General features: G+C 34.2%; 5 protein-coding genes across 5 annotated transcripts; 2 read left to right on the forward strand and 3 right to left on the reverse strand.

The window, feature by feature from the left end:
- The first annotated feature begins 2 nt into the window (after positions 1-2).
- On the forward strand, positions 3-1,273 carry LOC124439231 (zinc finger matrin-type protein 2-like). Its single transcript, XM_046989459.1, has 2 exons — positions 3-477; positions 703-1,273. The coding sequence occupies exons 1-2, from the start codon at positions 13-15 to the stop codon at positions 838-840; spliced, it is 603 nt and encodes a 200-aa protein (XP_046845415.1). The 5' UTR covers positions 3-12; the 3' UTR covers positions 841-1,273.
- LOC124439226 (bromodomain-containing protein 3-like) lies at positions 1,011-9,648 on the reverse strand. Its single transcript, XM_046989451.1, is given in 26 exon segments — positions 1,011-1,582; positions 2,084-2,183; positions 2,282-2,352; positions 2,426-2,592; positions 2,659-2,712; positions 2,850-3,413; positions 3,483-3,543; positions 3,612-3,652; positions 4,868-5,017; positions 5,117-5,177; positions 5,256-5,335; positions 5,516-5,683; positions 5,764-5,876; positions 6,051-6,202; positions 6,205-6,294; positions 6,366-6,572; positions 6,646-6,774; positions 6,867-6,968; positions 7,037-7,120; positions 7,216-7,553; positions 7,624-7,738; positions 7,968-8,036; positions 8,562-8,708; positions 8,792-8,956; positions 9,088-9,235; positions 9,541-9,648. Coding segments are annotated over 26 exon segments (3,477 nt in total). The 5' UTR covers positions 9,573-9,648; the 3' UTR covers positions 1,011-1,513.
- Positions 9,649-9,818: 170 nt separating this feature from the next.
- LOC124439230 (casein kinase II subunit beta-like) lies at positions 9,819-11,871 on the reverse strand. Its single transcript, XM_046989458.1, is given in 9 exon segments — positions 9,819-10,220; positions 10,334-10,434; positions 10,508-10,529; positions 10,532-10,696; positions 10,763-10,838; positions 10,903-11,018; positions 11,217-11,319; positions 11,536-11,609; positions 11,760-11,871. Coding segments are annotated over 8 exon segments (663 nt in total). The 5' UTR covers positions 11,608-11,609; positions 11,760-11,871; the 3' UTR covers positions 9,819-10,212.
- A 96-nt stretch (positions 11,872-11,967) lies between these two features.
- LOC124439233 (DNA polymerase epsilon subunit 3-like) lies at positions 11,968-13,376 on the forward strand. The gene is made up of 4 exons (XM_046989461.1): positions 11,968-12,405; positions 12,485-12,570; positions 12,759-12,877; positions 12,963-13,376. The coding sequence occupies exons 1-4, from the start codon at positions 12,340-12,342 to the stop codon at positions 13,124-13,126; spliced, it is 435 nt and encodes a 144-aa protein (XP_046845417.1). The 5' UTR covers positions 11,968-12,339; the 3' UTR covers positions 13,127-13,376.
- On the reverse strand, positions 13,158-15,255 carry LOC124439228 (transmembrane protein 115-like). Its single transcript, XM_046989454.1, has 9 exons — positions 15,182-15,255; positions 14,981-15,108; positions 14,785-14,854; positions 14,622-14,696; positions 14,446-14,537; positions 14,254-14,365; positions 13,951-14,150; positions 13,733-13,885; positions 13,158-13,669 (listed from the first exon to the last, which is right to left on the reverse strand). The coding sequence occupies exons 1-9, from the start codon at positions 15,215-15,217 to the stop codon at positions 13,471-13,473; spliced, it is 1,065 nt and encodes a 354-aa protein (XP_046845410.1). The 5' UTR covers positions 15,218-15,255; the 3' UTR covers positions 13,158-13,470.
- Positions 15,256-16,238: the final 983 nt, after the last annotated feature.

Raw genomic sequence — 16,238 nt, forward strand, 5'->3', positions numbered from 1 at the left:
TTGACATTAATCATGGCGGATAAAGTGAAGGGAAAGTCTGATAACTTTCGAAGAACATGGAACGCTGAGGAGTACGAAAAATTGGCTAAAGTAAGATTAGAAAATGAAAGCAAAGAAGCAGCACCAAAAAAGTCCAATATCCCTGTAAAACGCGAGCTTTTAAAGCCGCGTGAGCACGAAGTTGATTTGGACTCAAGTTTAGGGAAATCAGTTGTTATAACAAAGAGTACGCCAACATCTCAACAAGGTGGTTATTTTTGTAATGTCTGCGATTGCATCGTTAAAGATTCAATTAATTTTTTGGATCACATCAACGGCAAGAAACATCAGAGAAATTTAGGAATGAGCATGAGAGTTGAACGATCAAGTTTGGACCAGGTTAAGAAAAGATTTGAAATGAACAAGAGAAAGTTGGAAGAGGAGAAACGAAAAAAAGATTATGACTTTGAAGCAAGAATGACAGAACTAAAGGAGGAAGTGAGTAAGATAGACGAAAAAACGTAGTAATTCCCCTGTACGGTAAATGAACAAATAAGAAAATTACAATAAAATCCTCGTCAATTCAATTGTTCATGTTTGTCGAACATATATCATTTTTATGGCTAATTTTTTTCTAAAATATTTAACCTAAAACGATCATGATTCACACAATCAAATTTAATATTTCAATAGACTTTAACCTCTATTTTTTAAACCTTAAAGGAAGAACGTCAACGAGAGAAAAGAAAGGAAGCCAAAAGGAAAAAGAAAAGAAGAGTTGAATTTGAAACTGGGACTAATCTTGATCCAGAAATGGCTGCAATGATGGGATTCACTGGTTTTGGTGGAAGCAAAAAGTGATATTAATAGCTTTAGTAAAGTGTCAATTTCTATCTGACCATCTGGAACAGTCATACGATGGCATGTGACTCACTTCATAAAACATCAACAGAAAATGCCAACTGTCTGGCTAAGCATAAGATGAATAATCTTTGAAACACTTGCTTACTCTATAAAATTCTGTATGCATATTGTTTATAAATCATTTTATTTATAATCGATAACAAAGTCATATGTATAAAATTCACAGCCAAAGTCTTCTATATTCAGTAACTAGAACTGATGTCAATTATCAATCAACAGAAACACGCACACAAGATACTTTACAAGCTTTATGCTGACTACTGACTTGATAACCAAAATGCTTATTTCTTTGTCTGTGAACACTATGTATGAAATATATTTTGTATGTTGTATGTATAGTTCTATAATCAAAGATAAAAAGCTCTTGAAATTGCATTTAAATCAGCATTTTAAGAGAGGTTGCAGTTTAACCAGCAAACATCACAATAATTGTTTCATTCTTGTTGACATTGTCATCAACAAGCTTCATATTTTTTTCTTCAGCTAAATTCATATGCCACACATAGCAATCTATAGTGTTTGATACGTTACTTCCAGCAAGATTATAGCGCAGTTTTGAATTGCTTCTTCAACATTCTTTGAGAACAACAAAGATCTTCATCAGCCTATATCACCCCAGAGTATTCTCAAATGATGCCATAACATCACTTTGATAGTTCATATTAATGGATGCTGCTTGCTGTAAAAGAAAAAAGGATTATAAGCTACGAGAATATAGGAAAAATTTTAAGTTTTTACAAGACCCTTGGAAATCACTGCATTCTGCATTCTGTTGAAAACATAATCATTCTTTGCAATGTTTATAATCCTGAAGTTTCCTTTGTGGTGAAGATTGTTGATTATAATGAACAACAACACAAATAATTTTCGTCAAGTGTTTAAACGGACCAAAATAGTTCGTTGGTTCATTTTTAAGTGACATGCGTCGCCAAATTAGACAATTGTTCATTATTAATTATTCTTCACCAAGAACAAGGCAAGAGTGTGTAAAAACTTTCCTGGAAACTACAATTGTCCTTCATAGCTATGTATTGCAAAATGCGACGCATGTATTTATGTCTGAAAAACTGTGCATATTAAATGGATGACCTCACAGATGAACAAACAAACATACATCATTTAAACCATTGGGTTCAAACCATTTACTTTAAAAAGAATTTAATCAATTCAAATGACTCACAGCTTGTCGTTTCCTTCTCTCCTCTTCTCTGCGTCGTTGAATTTCTCTTTGACGTTCCCCATCGTCCTTTGCGCCGTCCGTTACACTTTCCTCAGTGTTTCTAATAAAACAGAAAACGTCCACCATTTTAAAAAGAAAATAAATTAAAACAATTAAACATAACTATTGCTTAACAATAAAGCGTGAGTATCATTCAACCTTGCTAAATTTGGTTTTTCCGTTTCTATTTTTTGTTTTTGATGGTCATCTTGGACTTTCAAGGCTTTTTCCTAAAGTGGAAAAGGCACAAATAAGCTTGATTTCATTCTCGTATTATAGTACACAAAGTTACACAATACATACCCTCTCAACATTCTCTTGAGCCTGTAGTTGGAACTTTTTGAAGCTGTTCTCTATTGATGTGGAGACAGGTGTAGGATTTGGAACACCAGGAGAACCAGCGGACCCAAAACTAGACCATGATGTCGGCCGTAATTTCACGTCCTTTTTTCCTGGATCAGGCTTCGATGCTGTAAAAAGAAGCAATTTCTTCAGGATGAAACAACTTCAATAAAATACACGTAAATATAAATTACCAAGATTAGCGAGAGAGTTGGGAAGTTCACCAACAGCATACGACAAACCTGTTCCTATGAACGCATATCAAAATGATGTCACTTGATATCAAAATGAAAATGATAATATGGTATTGAGTAAGTTGATGTGTGAAAAACCACATACACTGTAAATTATACACTACTGCTGCTCAAAAAAAAGTAAACATCACCTGGTTTTGTTGTCGGAGGCTTTGGTGTGGGCAATACAAATCCAGTCTTATCTTTTGATATAGACTTGCTTTCTTTTCCTACTATCTTCTCCTTAGACGATACTCTTACGGAACTACTTGAACTTGGTAAGATAGTTGCAAGAATATCTGAAGGGTTCGTTTGTTTACCAGTAATATTTGCCTGCTTACCAGAAGAGCTCGTTTGTTTGCCTGAGTTGTTTGTAGATACTGCAGTTTTTGAAATGTTTTCAGATTTCAATGAGTCGACTGTAGAAGTGGCTACAGGCTTTGCAGGATTATCAGATAATTTTGCTGCTCCAGGACTACGCACAGGAATTGTTTCCGAGGTGGCCGGAGATTTAGTCATAGATGTTGGTGCCGAATTTTGTCGAAGTGGTGGAAGTTTAGGTAATGAAGCGTGAGCGGTAGATTGTTGTGGTTGTGGAGTAATGACGGCTGTTGGAGGTTTTTTTATGGGAAGTGGTAAAGGTTTTGGCACATTGGATGGCGAGATACTTGAAGGTTGAACGACTTCTTGGGGTGGTGAAGATTTCATTGGAGAAACTACAATAAACGATATTTACAATTCATTTCTGTTGACTTATTAAAAAAAAGTAATTGGATAATTATTACCTGTTGATGTAGTTGATTGTTTTTGTTGTCCCATTTTATCTGATGATTTCTTCGAGTTTTTCTAAAACACATTATCTTCTTCATTCGCAAACCCCGATAAAACATTACTTCATAACGACAATGTATTACCTTGCTGTTTTCGTTTGACTTTTTGTCCTGTTTAGAAGTTTCTACAGAACGAGATAATTTTCTCTTTTTCAAAAATTAAGTTACTCTTAATGGTTGTCGATATCTCTCTATCCAGACAACCAAATTGATAGTGCATGTATTACAAAGGAATGAGCAAAAGCCAGATTATAAAGACGTTTTTTAAATTGTAAGAGAAAACGAAAAAAATCGTGTTCGCCATTGTACATTTATACTTAACCCACTCTAAGTTTGACTAAATAGTGTGGCATTGATAAAAAACACGAATATTTCTATATCTGTTTGTATGGTATGGTAGCTGCTTCGTTCAATCGTTCAACTATAATTGATCATCGATCGTACAGCATGTAAGTTGTAAAGCAAAATGAAACTCGTTGGTGACACAAAACCAAAAGACAAAAAAACACATCAAAAATAATTGACATGGAAGGTACTTCTTTTTATTTACATAGGTACAAGTACATTGATAATTTTACACAGTCCCATGTTTTTTCATAGTTTGTGAACAATCACAAAAAAAAAGTCTATTTACAGCGAAAACCAACAACCACAAACACCTTGGGAGGGCAGAGTTCCATTTTGCCGTTACAAAATACAATGTGCTTGCATATGTGTTACTCGTTGACATTAATCACTTCTAATCAGGATGCATTGTATACAGATTACTAAATACGCAAAATATGCAGCAGAAAATAAAATACGAAATACAAAATTATACACTAAATATAAGAGGAGAATGGACGGAATGTAAGTGAGATAAGTCACTTGCCCTACTTTACAATATAACGAGAGTTACCATGAAATAATACAAACAATAAACATGAAATAATATAAACAGTTTGCATCAAGAATCAAACCACAAAAACGTTCACACGCAGACAATGCATTAAACAGACAGAATCTACGTATATCCTATCCACATTAATCCCCTGTTACTACAATGCATCCTAGTAAAAATCACGAGTACAACTGGCAATATACAGACATACTTTGTAACGCAAGGAACTAGTGCCAGTACTTAAAACTCGCTTCCAGTCTTACACAAAGTATTCATTTTAATCTGGTGTGATACGAATATAGCCTGGTAGAATTGAATGCTGGTGGTTTGTGGTAATGGGCTTTTTTCATAATCCTATCAAACTAATTCATATCTAAACTATAATCACGTTCAGAAGATCTAATTATTGAATGTTCTATAAATGAGGAACAATGGTTGTTCGCACTAGATCTTTAACTACCTGCTTCAGAATCTGAACTTTCCGACCCAGATGAGCTTGATCCAGAACTAGAGCCAGAACTACTTCCTGAACCAGAGCCACTGCTACTTTCACTAAGTCTTGATTGTCGCATTTCCTCACCCATTGTTTCTGTCACTGATTGTATATCACCTAAAGAGAATTGAGAATGATTTACTTATCATTTTTCTTGAGATTTAATACAAGAATAAAAAGGCAACATTGTCCAATCTCCATGAAAAATTGTTTCACCTTTGCTGGCTTTAGAAGATTTCTTAGCACTTGCTCCACCAGTTAGTTGACCGTTGCAATTCTAAATTTAAAATAAAGATTCCGTAAAATATGATGTGTGACTGTCTTTATACACACAAATGACTTAATAGAGCACTACCTCAAGTTTTTTCTCTAGTTCTCCTATTCTTTTAACAGCATCTTGTTCTCTCTCTTCTTGAGATTTTGCTTTTCTTAAAGCTGAGAAAGAAGGGAAACCAGATATATCTGATTTAAACTTAACTACAAATACATTGCCAACAATTGGTACTATGAAGTAGGAGAATGCCATGATTTAACTTTGCAATTAATTCATCCATTCCATTCCAACATTGCATAAAACATATCAAAACACTTTAAAACATGTTTCAACAGCCTTACGTGGTGGCTTGTGCTTTTTCTTCAAACACGATTGGACATACTCCTCAAGTTTTCTTAAAGTTGAAGGTTTTAAAGTTTCAAAATCGATTTCGATTTCATCAGGATTGGAGTCCTGAAGTGTGGGTTCACGAGACTGTATTATTGTGACAACACGGCCCAGTTTATCACCTGCAATTAAATGCAATACAATTTGTGACACATGTACATTACTAAACAGGACAGAAGATTGACATAGGTTAATTTCATACCAGGTAATTTATTGATATCCAGTGAGAGTTGACGTTTTTCATCATAAGTCATGGCTTTCAAGTCTTCCTCTTCATCACTTTCAATTTCTTCTTTCTTTTTTTTCTGCACAAGTCTAAAAGCATTTCTACAAACTTTAACTAAAGTGAACCATATTCTGCTATAGGTACAGATGTAGCTAGAAAGCAACTGTTCCACAAGAGGTTGCATTACTAAACATTTGTGCAGAAAATATTTTTTGAGATTTTCAAATTCCTATTTTTTGATTTGTAACATCAAAAACACATACTTGCTTTTCGATGAACGTTTCGAAGCTGACTTGGTAGACTTTTGAGATGGTTTAGTTGCTTTAGACTCCTTGGTGTTGGAATCCTTGCTTTTAGATTTAGTCTTTGATGTTGAATTCTTCGCAGCAGATGTTTCTTTTTCCTTTTTCTTCGTTTACCATCTTTTTCAGATTTCTTTTGTTTTTTACTTTTCCCAAGTGTACTTTGTTCGGTGAGCTTACTCAACTGCTCAGTCACAGATAGCAACTAAATGAACCAAATTTTGAATTTGAACTATTTTTCAAAGCTATTTCTGTTACTCATACACCAAGACAAACCTGCTTTTTTAAATCATCAATTTGTTTGCTTGCATCCTCACTCTCTGATTGTGCATCACCCTCATCCGACTCATAACTATGCTCTGATGCTTCTTGCTCTTCATCTGAAGATCCAGCCCCAGTCTCTGTATCCTGTGATGCAGACGATGGCTGTTCAGGAGGTGGAGGCTCATCTGGCATTTTTGCATATCTCATTTCAAAAACATCCTTTACAAAATTCAAAAAACAATAGTAAGTCAAACTGTCTCAAACAATCATCACTATTCAATTATAAAATCACCTGAAGTTTTCTGCCCATCTTCACAACATCATGATCAGGAGGATTATACTTATAACAGTTTGTAAAAATCACTCGTACATCGGCAGCAAATTGTGTTGGTGTATCATACTCTCGATTTTCTAGTTTATTCTATATCAAAAACATTTACTTAAAAAACCTTGCCATATAAATTATTCAATTATGTAACTAACATAAATTTAGCTGAATATCTTAAAGTGTACCTTCACTGTAGTTAAATCCATTGGAGTTTTAATTATAGCAAAGTAGTCATGTAGCCCTAAACCTTCAGCATCTACTGGATAATAAAATGGCCAAGCATATTCCTAAATCAAAGCAAAATATCTCTGTTGGTAACTGTTCATTTCCAAACATTATGAAGACAGCAACTAACCTCATGTTTTTTAGATTGAAGCTCTTTCAATATTGTACTGCAATATTTCAATTGTTCTGTCAATGGCTTCTTTTTTGAACGATGCTATAAACAAATCAACAGAGATAGATTACACATTGCTAACACAAGGTTCTAATGAGTGATAGGTGTACAAAATTGCTACATACTACCATAATTACCTGGTTTGGTAACTCTGGCAAATCTCTTGTTGGTTTCTTTATTGGTCGTGTTGATCCACGTCTAGCTGGTATTTTTGCTGCTTTTGGTGCAGGTTGCTCAGAAGGATTACCAGGTGTTGTTGTATCAGCTTGTCGTTTTTTTGTTTTAGATGAAGGCGGTATAGTTGATTGAGGTATTATATGAGTAGTTTTAGATGTTGAAGTCACAGCTGGTATATTTTGAGTTGGGGAAACAATGGCAGGTTTTGGCATTTCTGTTTTCTCAACTTTTATAGATGCAACATCTTTGTTGGTCTGTTGAACTGGAGGCGTTGATGGTGTACTATCTGCTAAAGCTACTGTGATAAATGTATTGAAATACTTAAGTGCAAATATACATCTACACGCATAAATCATTACAAAATTTACCTGTAGTTCTCTCCATGAGCTTGGGTATTCTTTTGGACTTTTTAGCTTCTATAGGAATTGACGGAATCTTTTGCAAACTGGGTCGTTTCTTAGCATTTAGATCAATTTTTGTTTCCTATCGAATAACAAAAATTACGATAATTATTAGCCAAACAGAGATAGTTAATACAATAACTTCAAGAAATCTGGCATTTCGAATTGAACAATAAAGAAAACAATGAAACTTATTATTTACATCTATAGATGCTAAAATATAATGTCCACTTTTGATTGAAACATCAAAGTACAAAAGCAAGCCATGTTTAATAAACACAGCAGCCAAAGAAATATTAATTCAACTTTACCTCTGAAGGCATGTTGACCAGTTTTTCTCTAAAAGCTTTCTCTAATGCCTCGCACATCAATACCACATCCTAAAAATCAAAGCATGTCAAAGACCACAATGGCTTAAACAAAATGAAATTGTAACAGAATATAGTCAATTGAAACAAATTCAGACATTCTGTCCTACGAATAAACCACAATGTTCCTAGTTAACAATGCCAGACACCCACATTAAATATTACTTTGTATAACATCCCTAAAAACACCAAATAACAAATTTCAATATCATAAACTAATAACTTTAGTTTATAAAAGTGACAACAAGCTGGATGTGAATATATTGCATGACCAATATATTCCCCCACCTGTCTCAATGACTTTTGACATTGCAAAATGCTTGACACAGTATAATGTTTAATTTAATTTGTCAAAAGCAGTAGTCTGGAAGCTGACCAACAAAGAATGAAAGACTTTCATTTTTCGTCATTGGTTGAATGCACTTGTCAAACTCATGTCATGGTAAATAACTGATACTTCAATGCCAAAAAATATTGAATTGGAGAACTCCAATCATATGACTATCTCTAATAATTTGGTGTTCTACAATTACTGACCTCGCCTGGTTTATTATAAGTATAACAATTGTTGAACATTGTATTAAAATCTTCAATACATTCTTTAGCACAAGAGTAAACATTTTTTTCCAACTTTCGCTTGATTTTGCCCATATACATTGGATGCTTGATTATATCATAATAATCCTAACAAAATAGTTATTTAGCGAAGTGAGCAGTTGTAATTTTACAACACGACATGATCAGTATATTAAACCACGTTTATTTACCGGTAGGTTCAATTTCACAGCATCGACTGCGTCCAAGAATGGCCAAGCCATGCGATGGCGCCATAACGATTTCACCAAAATTCGCTGCAAATATTGCAGTTGATTTGTGGTGAATTGTTTTGGGCCATTTTCTGCCTCTTTCCCCTCAATTTGTTGTTGATTTCTCTAGAAACAACCAAGACGTTCTATAGCCATCCGCTCACATGACATTTATGACCCGCCAAAAAATTAACATGGCGCTCATATCTACGTATAAAACGACGATGAAAAAAAAGGGACAAAAGCAAACTATATACCGCGATAGGTTCGTCGAATCCATCGTATTTGTTCGAAAGCTTTCTCACGCGCTTTCCCAGGCCATCATAAGACTCCGGATAGTTCACGGGAGACTGTAATTCATTACTTGTAGACACAGGGTTGTCAGAAGTTATACACGTTCCTTGCCTACAGGATAGCACAAAAGAAAGCTAACGAAAACCTGTATACTGTTAGAGATTTACTTCCAACGTTTCCACAATGACCTTCGCTAAGGTAAAAGGGTTAATTTACACATATTTTTAGACGTTTCAAGGAAGGGGAAAACGAAAAAATTCGAGTCGAATCCGGAGATTACGGTAGACGCGTCCTACACGTACGAAGTGTTGTTATTTAATGCAATTTGCATGGTAAAAATATCGCGAACTCTTGCAACGTTTACGACCAATTTGCCATATATAAAAGGAAAATCGTTCAAATATTATCGTCCGTACCCTTGTGACAACAGATGGCTTGTGCTTTCCATCCAGGGCGACGGATTCCCTCATGACATATATACCTTTCTTCTCAACATGGCGGTCGTTCTTTCTCACGGACTCGCCTATTTATGAAACTTCCATGAGCCCCCAGCAGCGCGCCATTAGAAGCACGTCAACGTACAACCACGTGACCTGAATTATTTCGCCATGATTTCGAAGTATAAAGGGAAATAAAATCGTTTTGAGTATTTAGAACCGAAATTTTCATTTTGCTTTGAATAGTTTTGGAAATATTAGGACTTTGAAAAAATTTTCTTTTAATAAAACGAATCCAACACAAATGAAATGTTACCGTTTCATACAGAATGCAATAATTGAATGATTATGACAACTGATATTGATACATGTCTCATTAAAATCTGGTTTTAGTAGAACAATAATCTGACAGCAAACTTAAAACCAAACACTAAAAAAGACAGAACTATTTTCATATATTACACAATTGCAACAGAAAACCATAATTGACTATAGATAATCAAAACATCAATAAATTATTCACTGCCATTCTAACCAACATTATATGTATGTCAGATCAGATTGCAAATGAAAGAACTCTGTTGTGAAATGCCATCAATTTGTGTTTAATAAAACATAATGGAAAAACAATATGGAAATGCTTTTGATACATCAACGTCCTAAAAAATATAAAATATGAAGATTGTCATTCATATATTTTAGGTTACAACTAAAATGAAAACAAAACAATTAAAAAGCTAATTCTAATGATTTAATTGTTGATGTTTTTAACCTTTTCCTGTTCTTGGACGACTTGATGCAGAGCGACCCCTCTGAGCTGCAGCTTGTAGCTGAATTTGGTATGCCATTGGGTGAATTTTGAAACCAAATAACCTGCACATACATGATAAAGAAATATCAATAAAACCTTGCAGACACTTGGAAAATAAATGTTATCCACACCAACCTTGGAACAAATTGGTTGGGACTCGTTTTGGTCGATATTCAGGGTGGACCATAAACAACATGTGTGGAAAACCCGTACCAAAATATGCACCATCAGTATGGTGATGGCGTGATGACTTTGGTGTGTAGACATCCATACATTTCGGACAATAAAGTTTTACCATAGCTTCGCCAGGGACATCTGATAAACCTAAATGAATAACAATATCCAATTACAACAACAAACTAAGAAATCATTATGAACCCAAGAATTTACCAATGGGCAAAACAGGTTGATTTTCACAATATACTCTGTAGCAATATCCAAAATCACCATTTTGATATTTTTCAAGCTGAAAAAATATAGATAAATTGAAATCAAAGCACAAAGCATGAATATTTTAAAAATACAAATACCATCTGTGCTAGCCCTCTGTTTGTTAACACATATCGAGCATGAATTAAGCCATACAACATTTCCGCAGCTTGTTCGATTAAATCACTTTGATTTGGATTGTCCTCTAGTTCATCATCTAGAGCAAAAAACGAAGAAATCATAAACTTCTGGACACAATTATAGAATACAATGGCACAAAGACTCTCAACAACAATAAGGCTAGAAGGTAATTACATGTTGCAGGTTCTTCTATAATTACTTCAACTTCAATATAAGTTTGCCCAGTGCCTATATGTATATATATTCATTTATGATTAGTCAACAAAAGCATCACCTGGTTCCATATCAAGAATCATATCCAGTGCTTGTCGATAGTGTGGAACTTGCTCATTTAATCCTGTCAAATTAAACTTGTCCTGAATATAATCTTCATCCACCTAAAGATTAATTTCATGCGAAATTAGAAGACAATTATATGAAATACGTTATGTACAAATTTGCTAACAGCGTTTTTGAAATAGCAACAGTCCACAGCCCACAACAAGATTAACTTACAGTCTCCTTTCGGCATTTTACAAAGTATGTTATTTGAAATTCAACTCTAGAAGTCAAGATGCGTTGATGTTCGCAACCTCTGCCAATAAACTTCATACCTCGCAAAAGAATTCGTTTCCGCGTAAACCACAGAACCAAGAAATCCACGAAACCTCTTCTGAACTGCTCATTCCTAGTTATTTCAGCGAAAAAAATAATTATCTAATGCTGTAGTTCAGTTGTTAGAAGTTTAATAACTCTGCTCACATATATACAATAACCGTTTTTTAGATAGCCATAGTTTGACAAATAAATAAATAAAACTACTATAATCCCAACTAACTTGATCAAACTGTAAGATGAGCTAAATATGAAAAGAAATATCTATTGCAGCCAGAATCTTCGCGATTTGTACTATCGTTTATTTTATTAACTCATTAGAAATTCATAATTCACCAAAATAAGACTCCCCCTTTCCAACTTCCACTTTTAAAACTTTTTTCATCGTAAATATTTTTTTGTTGAATGGAAAGCATGATTTGAGAGGGACAGGTATGTAGGTATAAATATTAAAGATTTTTATGGCATAAAGAGTATTAAAAAAAGAATTTTTTAGGCAAAATATACATTTGTGCGTGATATTTCAAATAAATAAAAATAAAACATTCATTGCAATGGAAGCATCTGGCGGGATTGGGCGGGAAGGTTAACTGCTTAACTTGTTAACCAACATGGCGGAGAAACAAACAACTTGAAACCATTTCTTGAAACATTGAAACACAACTTATACAAGTACAACTACAAAATATATAATACTAAAGTTATTGAAAAAAACTAACATAAATATCCTGCCTCGTTTCATATAATCACGAAAAAAGTTGTGTAAAAGAGACTTTGCTTGTGCTCTGCTCTCTCTTTATGTTATGGCTGAAAAAGCAGAGGATCTTAACCTTCCAAATGCAGTAATATCACGTTTAGTGAAAGAAGCCGTATGTATACTACATCTTTAAGAGTTGAAATTTCTTTTATTTACACTCATGTGATGAAACTGAAAACTATCTATTTTAGCTAGGCGATGGAGTCAACATATCAAAAGAAGCAAGAACTGCCATCAGCAAAGCAGCAAGTGTATTTGTACTGTACTGTACATCTTGGTAAGAAGCAAATGGGACTATTGCAGTTTAGCAGACACCTTAGATGCTGACCCAAACCCTAACCAAAAACAAGCCCGTTCTCCACATATAAGCTGTTGCAGTGTCTGCTAAACTGCAGTCTAGCCGAAGCAAATATTTTATAAAGGACAAAGGTTGCTTTTATGCATGTTTAATGTGTTTCAATACAGTGCGAATAATCATGCAAAAGAAAGCAACAGAAAAACTTTAACTGGTCACGATGTTATTGAAGCTTTGGATGAAATGGAGTTTTCTCAGTTCATTGAACCTCTAAAAGAAAGCTTGGAAGGTAAGAATCATTATTTTTACAAATATAAACTTAATGTATATGTATTGAAGATATGAAACTTCGATTTCAAAATTTCGGTTTTTAGCATTTAAGAAAGATCAAAAAGAAAAGAAAGAAGCAGCGGCAAAGAAAAGAAAAACAGAAACATCAAGTGAAGACTTGGTCACACCAGACACAAAGAAACAAAAAACTGAAGCTATTCAAGAAGATAATAATGATAAAGAAGACAAGAACAATGACGAAACTTAGAAATAAAATACATAAACATTCACACATCGCATAGATTATTTTACCTCTTGTTATTTTGTTGGCTATGTCCAAAAGAACATAACCATTACTGTATTTACAGTTCTTAGTTCATCAGATGGTTTCAGGTATTGACAAATGCCATATATATTAATAATTAATGCTGTGAGAGGCATTGATGAGCAAGTAAATATCCTCACAAAATCTAACATGCATAGCAAATACATGCAATTTCATTGCATTTGATCAGAAATGTCTCAACATTTTAGTAAAACTCTGCGATGCTTTCCCATTAAATAAAAATGATAATGCAATATCGAATTTTCATTTCAAATCCAGTAAATACTTTATGTTATCTCGGCAGTTGCATTATCATCAGATGATTTTTCATCATGATCCTTATGCTCAACCACAACTATATCGGACTCTTCTATCACTTCAATATCTCCATTTTGTATATCTTCGGTAGGTTCAACAAGACTAGGCCAGCTTGATGGTTGCTCTAATTTACTCATTCGTTCATTCAAAGCTTTCAATGCCTTCTGTCTAAATATCATAAAACTTCATTAAAATTTTATTCATTTTGATAGTGCATGAAAATAAACATACCTTCTTCTTTCAGCATCAGCAGGATCCATTCCTGGAAGACTAATGGTTATTGCTGATGGGGCCCCAACATCATATGTTCGAATTGGTTTTGAACAAATGTTAAATTTGACAAGCCAGTTAAATATTAAATTGGCAATGGTTGATATTGGTGATCTGTTAAAATGAAACAATAGATTAAAAAGATTGGTAAGAATTTGCTTTACAAACATTGGACATACTGGAATGGCTCAGGAAAGAATGTAGCGAATGCAAAGCCATCTCTCATATCTCCTTTACCAGCTTTCCCTTTTTGTTGATAAAAACGTAAATAGATCCAGCCAAGCATCACACCAGTGATGGTAAGAATAACATTGATGAGGGGTAACAGGTTAATGATACACAATGGTATGCTACACAATACCATGAGAGATGGTAGGTACTAAATCAACAAAAAAATTCACATTAGGTGAAACATTTAAAACAAAAAAATTGTTTAAGTATTTCATATTGCTGATGAAAAGTTGACAATCAAGTGTAATTACTTTGAGTTTGATACTTATTACAAAAAGCTTGATTTCTGTCTCTGGTACAGATTGTTTCAAAGCTACGGTAATACCAGCAAGAATACCATTCATTCCACTGAATGTTAGAAACCTATAACAGATTGACATATGCACAATTGAAATCTTTCTTACAACAGACAAATTATTTTAAAATGCAATGAAAATTCTTACCAAACATCAATATTATTTGTTATCAGGCAATATAATAAGCACAGACCAGAACCAATCAAGGATGTGCCCACGTTTAAGATCGCCACATATTTCTGTATAAAAATACTCCAGTTAAAGTACAAGGTCTGCATATGTAGCACAAGAACAATATGATGAAATGATAGTGAGATACAAACCAAGAACTCAAGAGCTCCCCAAAGAGGCTCAAGAATTTGTCCACATGAAACAAGCACTATAACATCAGCAATAACCTAAAAAATAAATGTAGAGTAACATTGTCATCTATGTTACATATTTATCAAAGTACCTCACTTTAACGATATTTCAACGAAAACTTACGTTCCATATTCTAAATTCAATAAATCCTCCAGTCAAGAGAGTCCATATTTTGAATTTTGGAGGTATGAGTCTAAGTTTGGAGAGAAAAACTTTTTTTGTTATCGAACCGTAATTTTAACACACATTCTGTAAAGATACTGTATCTCAGCAAAATTTCATTTGTTAATGCAAAAAACGCTTAAACCGGTGAACTTACGAGCCAGGAGTAATAGCTAAGAAGTTGTAGACGTGTGGAATATAGCCAAGAACATAAAATAAACACACAAGCCCAGAGGATATTTTTACGACAATTGAAGCATCACCTAGGGCTTTATTGATCTGATCCTACAATAATAGGTACTGACTTAAAAGCAGTTTTCAATGGATACAATCAAAACTACAACGTTACTACAAATACCTTTATTTGATTCAAGTCATTCAGAGAAGAAGCCATCTTTGGCGTTTATAAGCGCATGCGCACTAAATCCATTTGACGTGTCAAATGATCCAATTATTATTGACATTAATTAACGATTAAGATTAGGGATCAAAGATGTGGAGTCGATCCACCAGACAATTGATTAGGACTTAGGACGCGAACAAAAAGGGTTCAATGTTGCATTGCAGCCCAGAATGCATCATGAGTCGACATAAAGCATAGTGGCAGGTCACTGGAAGCTTTAGAAGAACTACTGCAGTTTAACGGACACTTTGGACGCTGATCCAAACCCTATTAAACCTATAATTCTAACCAAAAACGAGCCCGCGCATATAAGTGCATCGGGTGTCCGCTAAACTGCAGTCTAGGCCAATTTTTCACCAATATTAGTTAAAATAACCTTGTCTTTTTTATACTATACGCGAAATCCATCTTAAATAGTACAATGAACGGATAGAAATATCGTGGATTAACTCACATAACTTTTATTTAACTTCTATAAATGATCAAAAATATTTTTCAAAATGCTTCTATCGCTCTGTTCATTACAGATGCCTGGCAAATTGCATCAATATCTAATGCATAAAGCATATCTTTGTGAGCAAGGCAAAGGCAAACAGCAAAGGTATTAACTTTGGGGCAGAGTCATGGTACTTCTTAAGGCACGTTTTTATGACACAAAGCTAAGTATAGTTCCGTTCAGCTTCACTTGATGTGGGAGAGCACACCAACAACAACTTGCAAAGTTTCTCTAAATTTGCATAAAGCTCTCACACTAGCAATGACATTGCACACAGTTTATGTCTGACTTCACAAACATAGCAAACTGGTGAAAAGAGGTGTTCGGACACCCAGTGCTTCCAGAGCCCCTGCATAAGATAGTAGACATACAATGTCAACGACAAAAAGTAATATTTCCATCATATCTATAACAATATGTAATAATATGTCCATCGTAGTTTCCCCAATCTTACTCATCCATGACTGCATGCACTGTCAAGTGGGGATGCTTAAAGATCATCGCACACTTGGCCAT

This window comes from Xenia sp. Carnegie-2017, unplaced genomic scaffold (genome assembly GCF_021976095.1).
Source record: "Xenia sp. Carnegie-2017 unplaced genomic scaffold, XeniaSp_v1 HiC_scaffold_19, whole genome shotgun sequence".
Taxonomy (NCBI): domain Eukaryota; kingdom Metazoa; phylum Cnidaria; class Anthozoa; order Malacalcyonacea; family Xeniidae; genus Xenia; species Xenia sp. Carnegie-2017.

What these genes read in the sequence shown, in the direction of transcription:
- LOC124439231 (XM_046989459.1), top strand. Translation starts at nt 13, where the DNA reads ATGGCGGATAAAGTGAAGGGAAAGTCTGATAACTTTCGAAGAACATGG. An exon ending in TGACAGAACTAAAGGAGGAA is followed by an intron (nt 478 to 702) that starts GTGAGTAAGATA and finishes TAAACCTTAAAG; the next exon opens with GAAGAACGTCAACGAGAGAA.
- LOC124439228 (XM_046989454.1), bottom strand. Translation starts at nt 15,217, where the DNA reads ATGGCTTCTTCTCTGAATGACTTGAATCAAATAAAG. An exon ending in TTAGCTATTACTCCTGGCTC is followed by an intron (nt 14,855 to 14,980) that starts GTAAGTTCACCG and finishes CTCCAAACTTAG; the next exon opens with ACTCATACCTCCAAAATTCA. An exon ending in TTGAATTTAGAATATGGAAC is followed by an intron (nt 14,697 to 14,784) that starts GTAAGTTTTCGT and finishes TTTATTTTTTAG; the next exon opens with GTTATTGCTGATGTTATAGT.
- LOC124439233 (XM_046989461.1), top strand. Translation starts at nt 12,340, where the DNA reads ATGGCTGAAAAAGCAGAGGATCTTAACCTTCCAAATGCAGTAATATCA. An exon ending in CACGTTTAGTGAAAGAAGCC is followed by an intron (nt 12,406 to 12,484) that starts GTATGTATACTA and finishes TATCTATTTTAG; the next exon opens with CTAGGCGATGGAGTCAACAT. An exon ending in TCTAAAAGAAAGCTTGGAAG is followed by an intron (nt 12,878 to 12,962) that starts GTAAGAATCATT and finishes TTCGGTTTTTAG; the next exon opens with CATTTAAGAAAGATCAAAAA.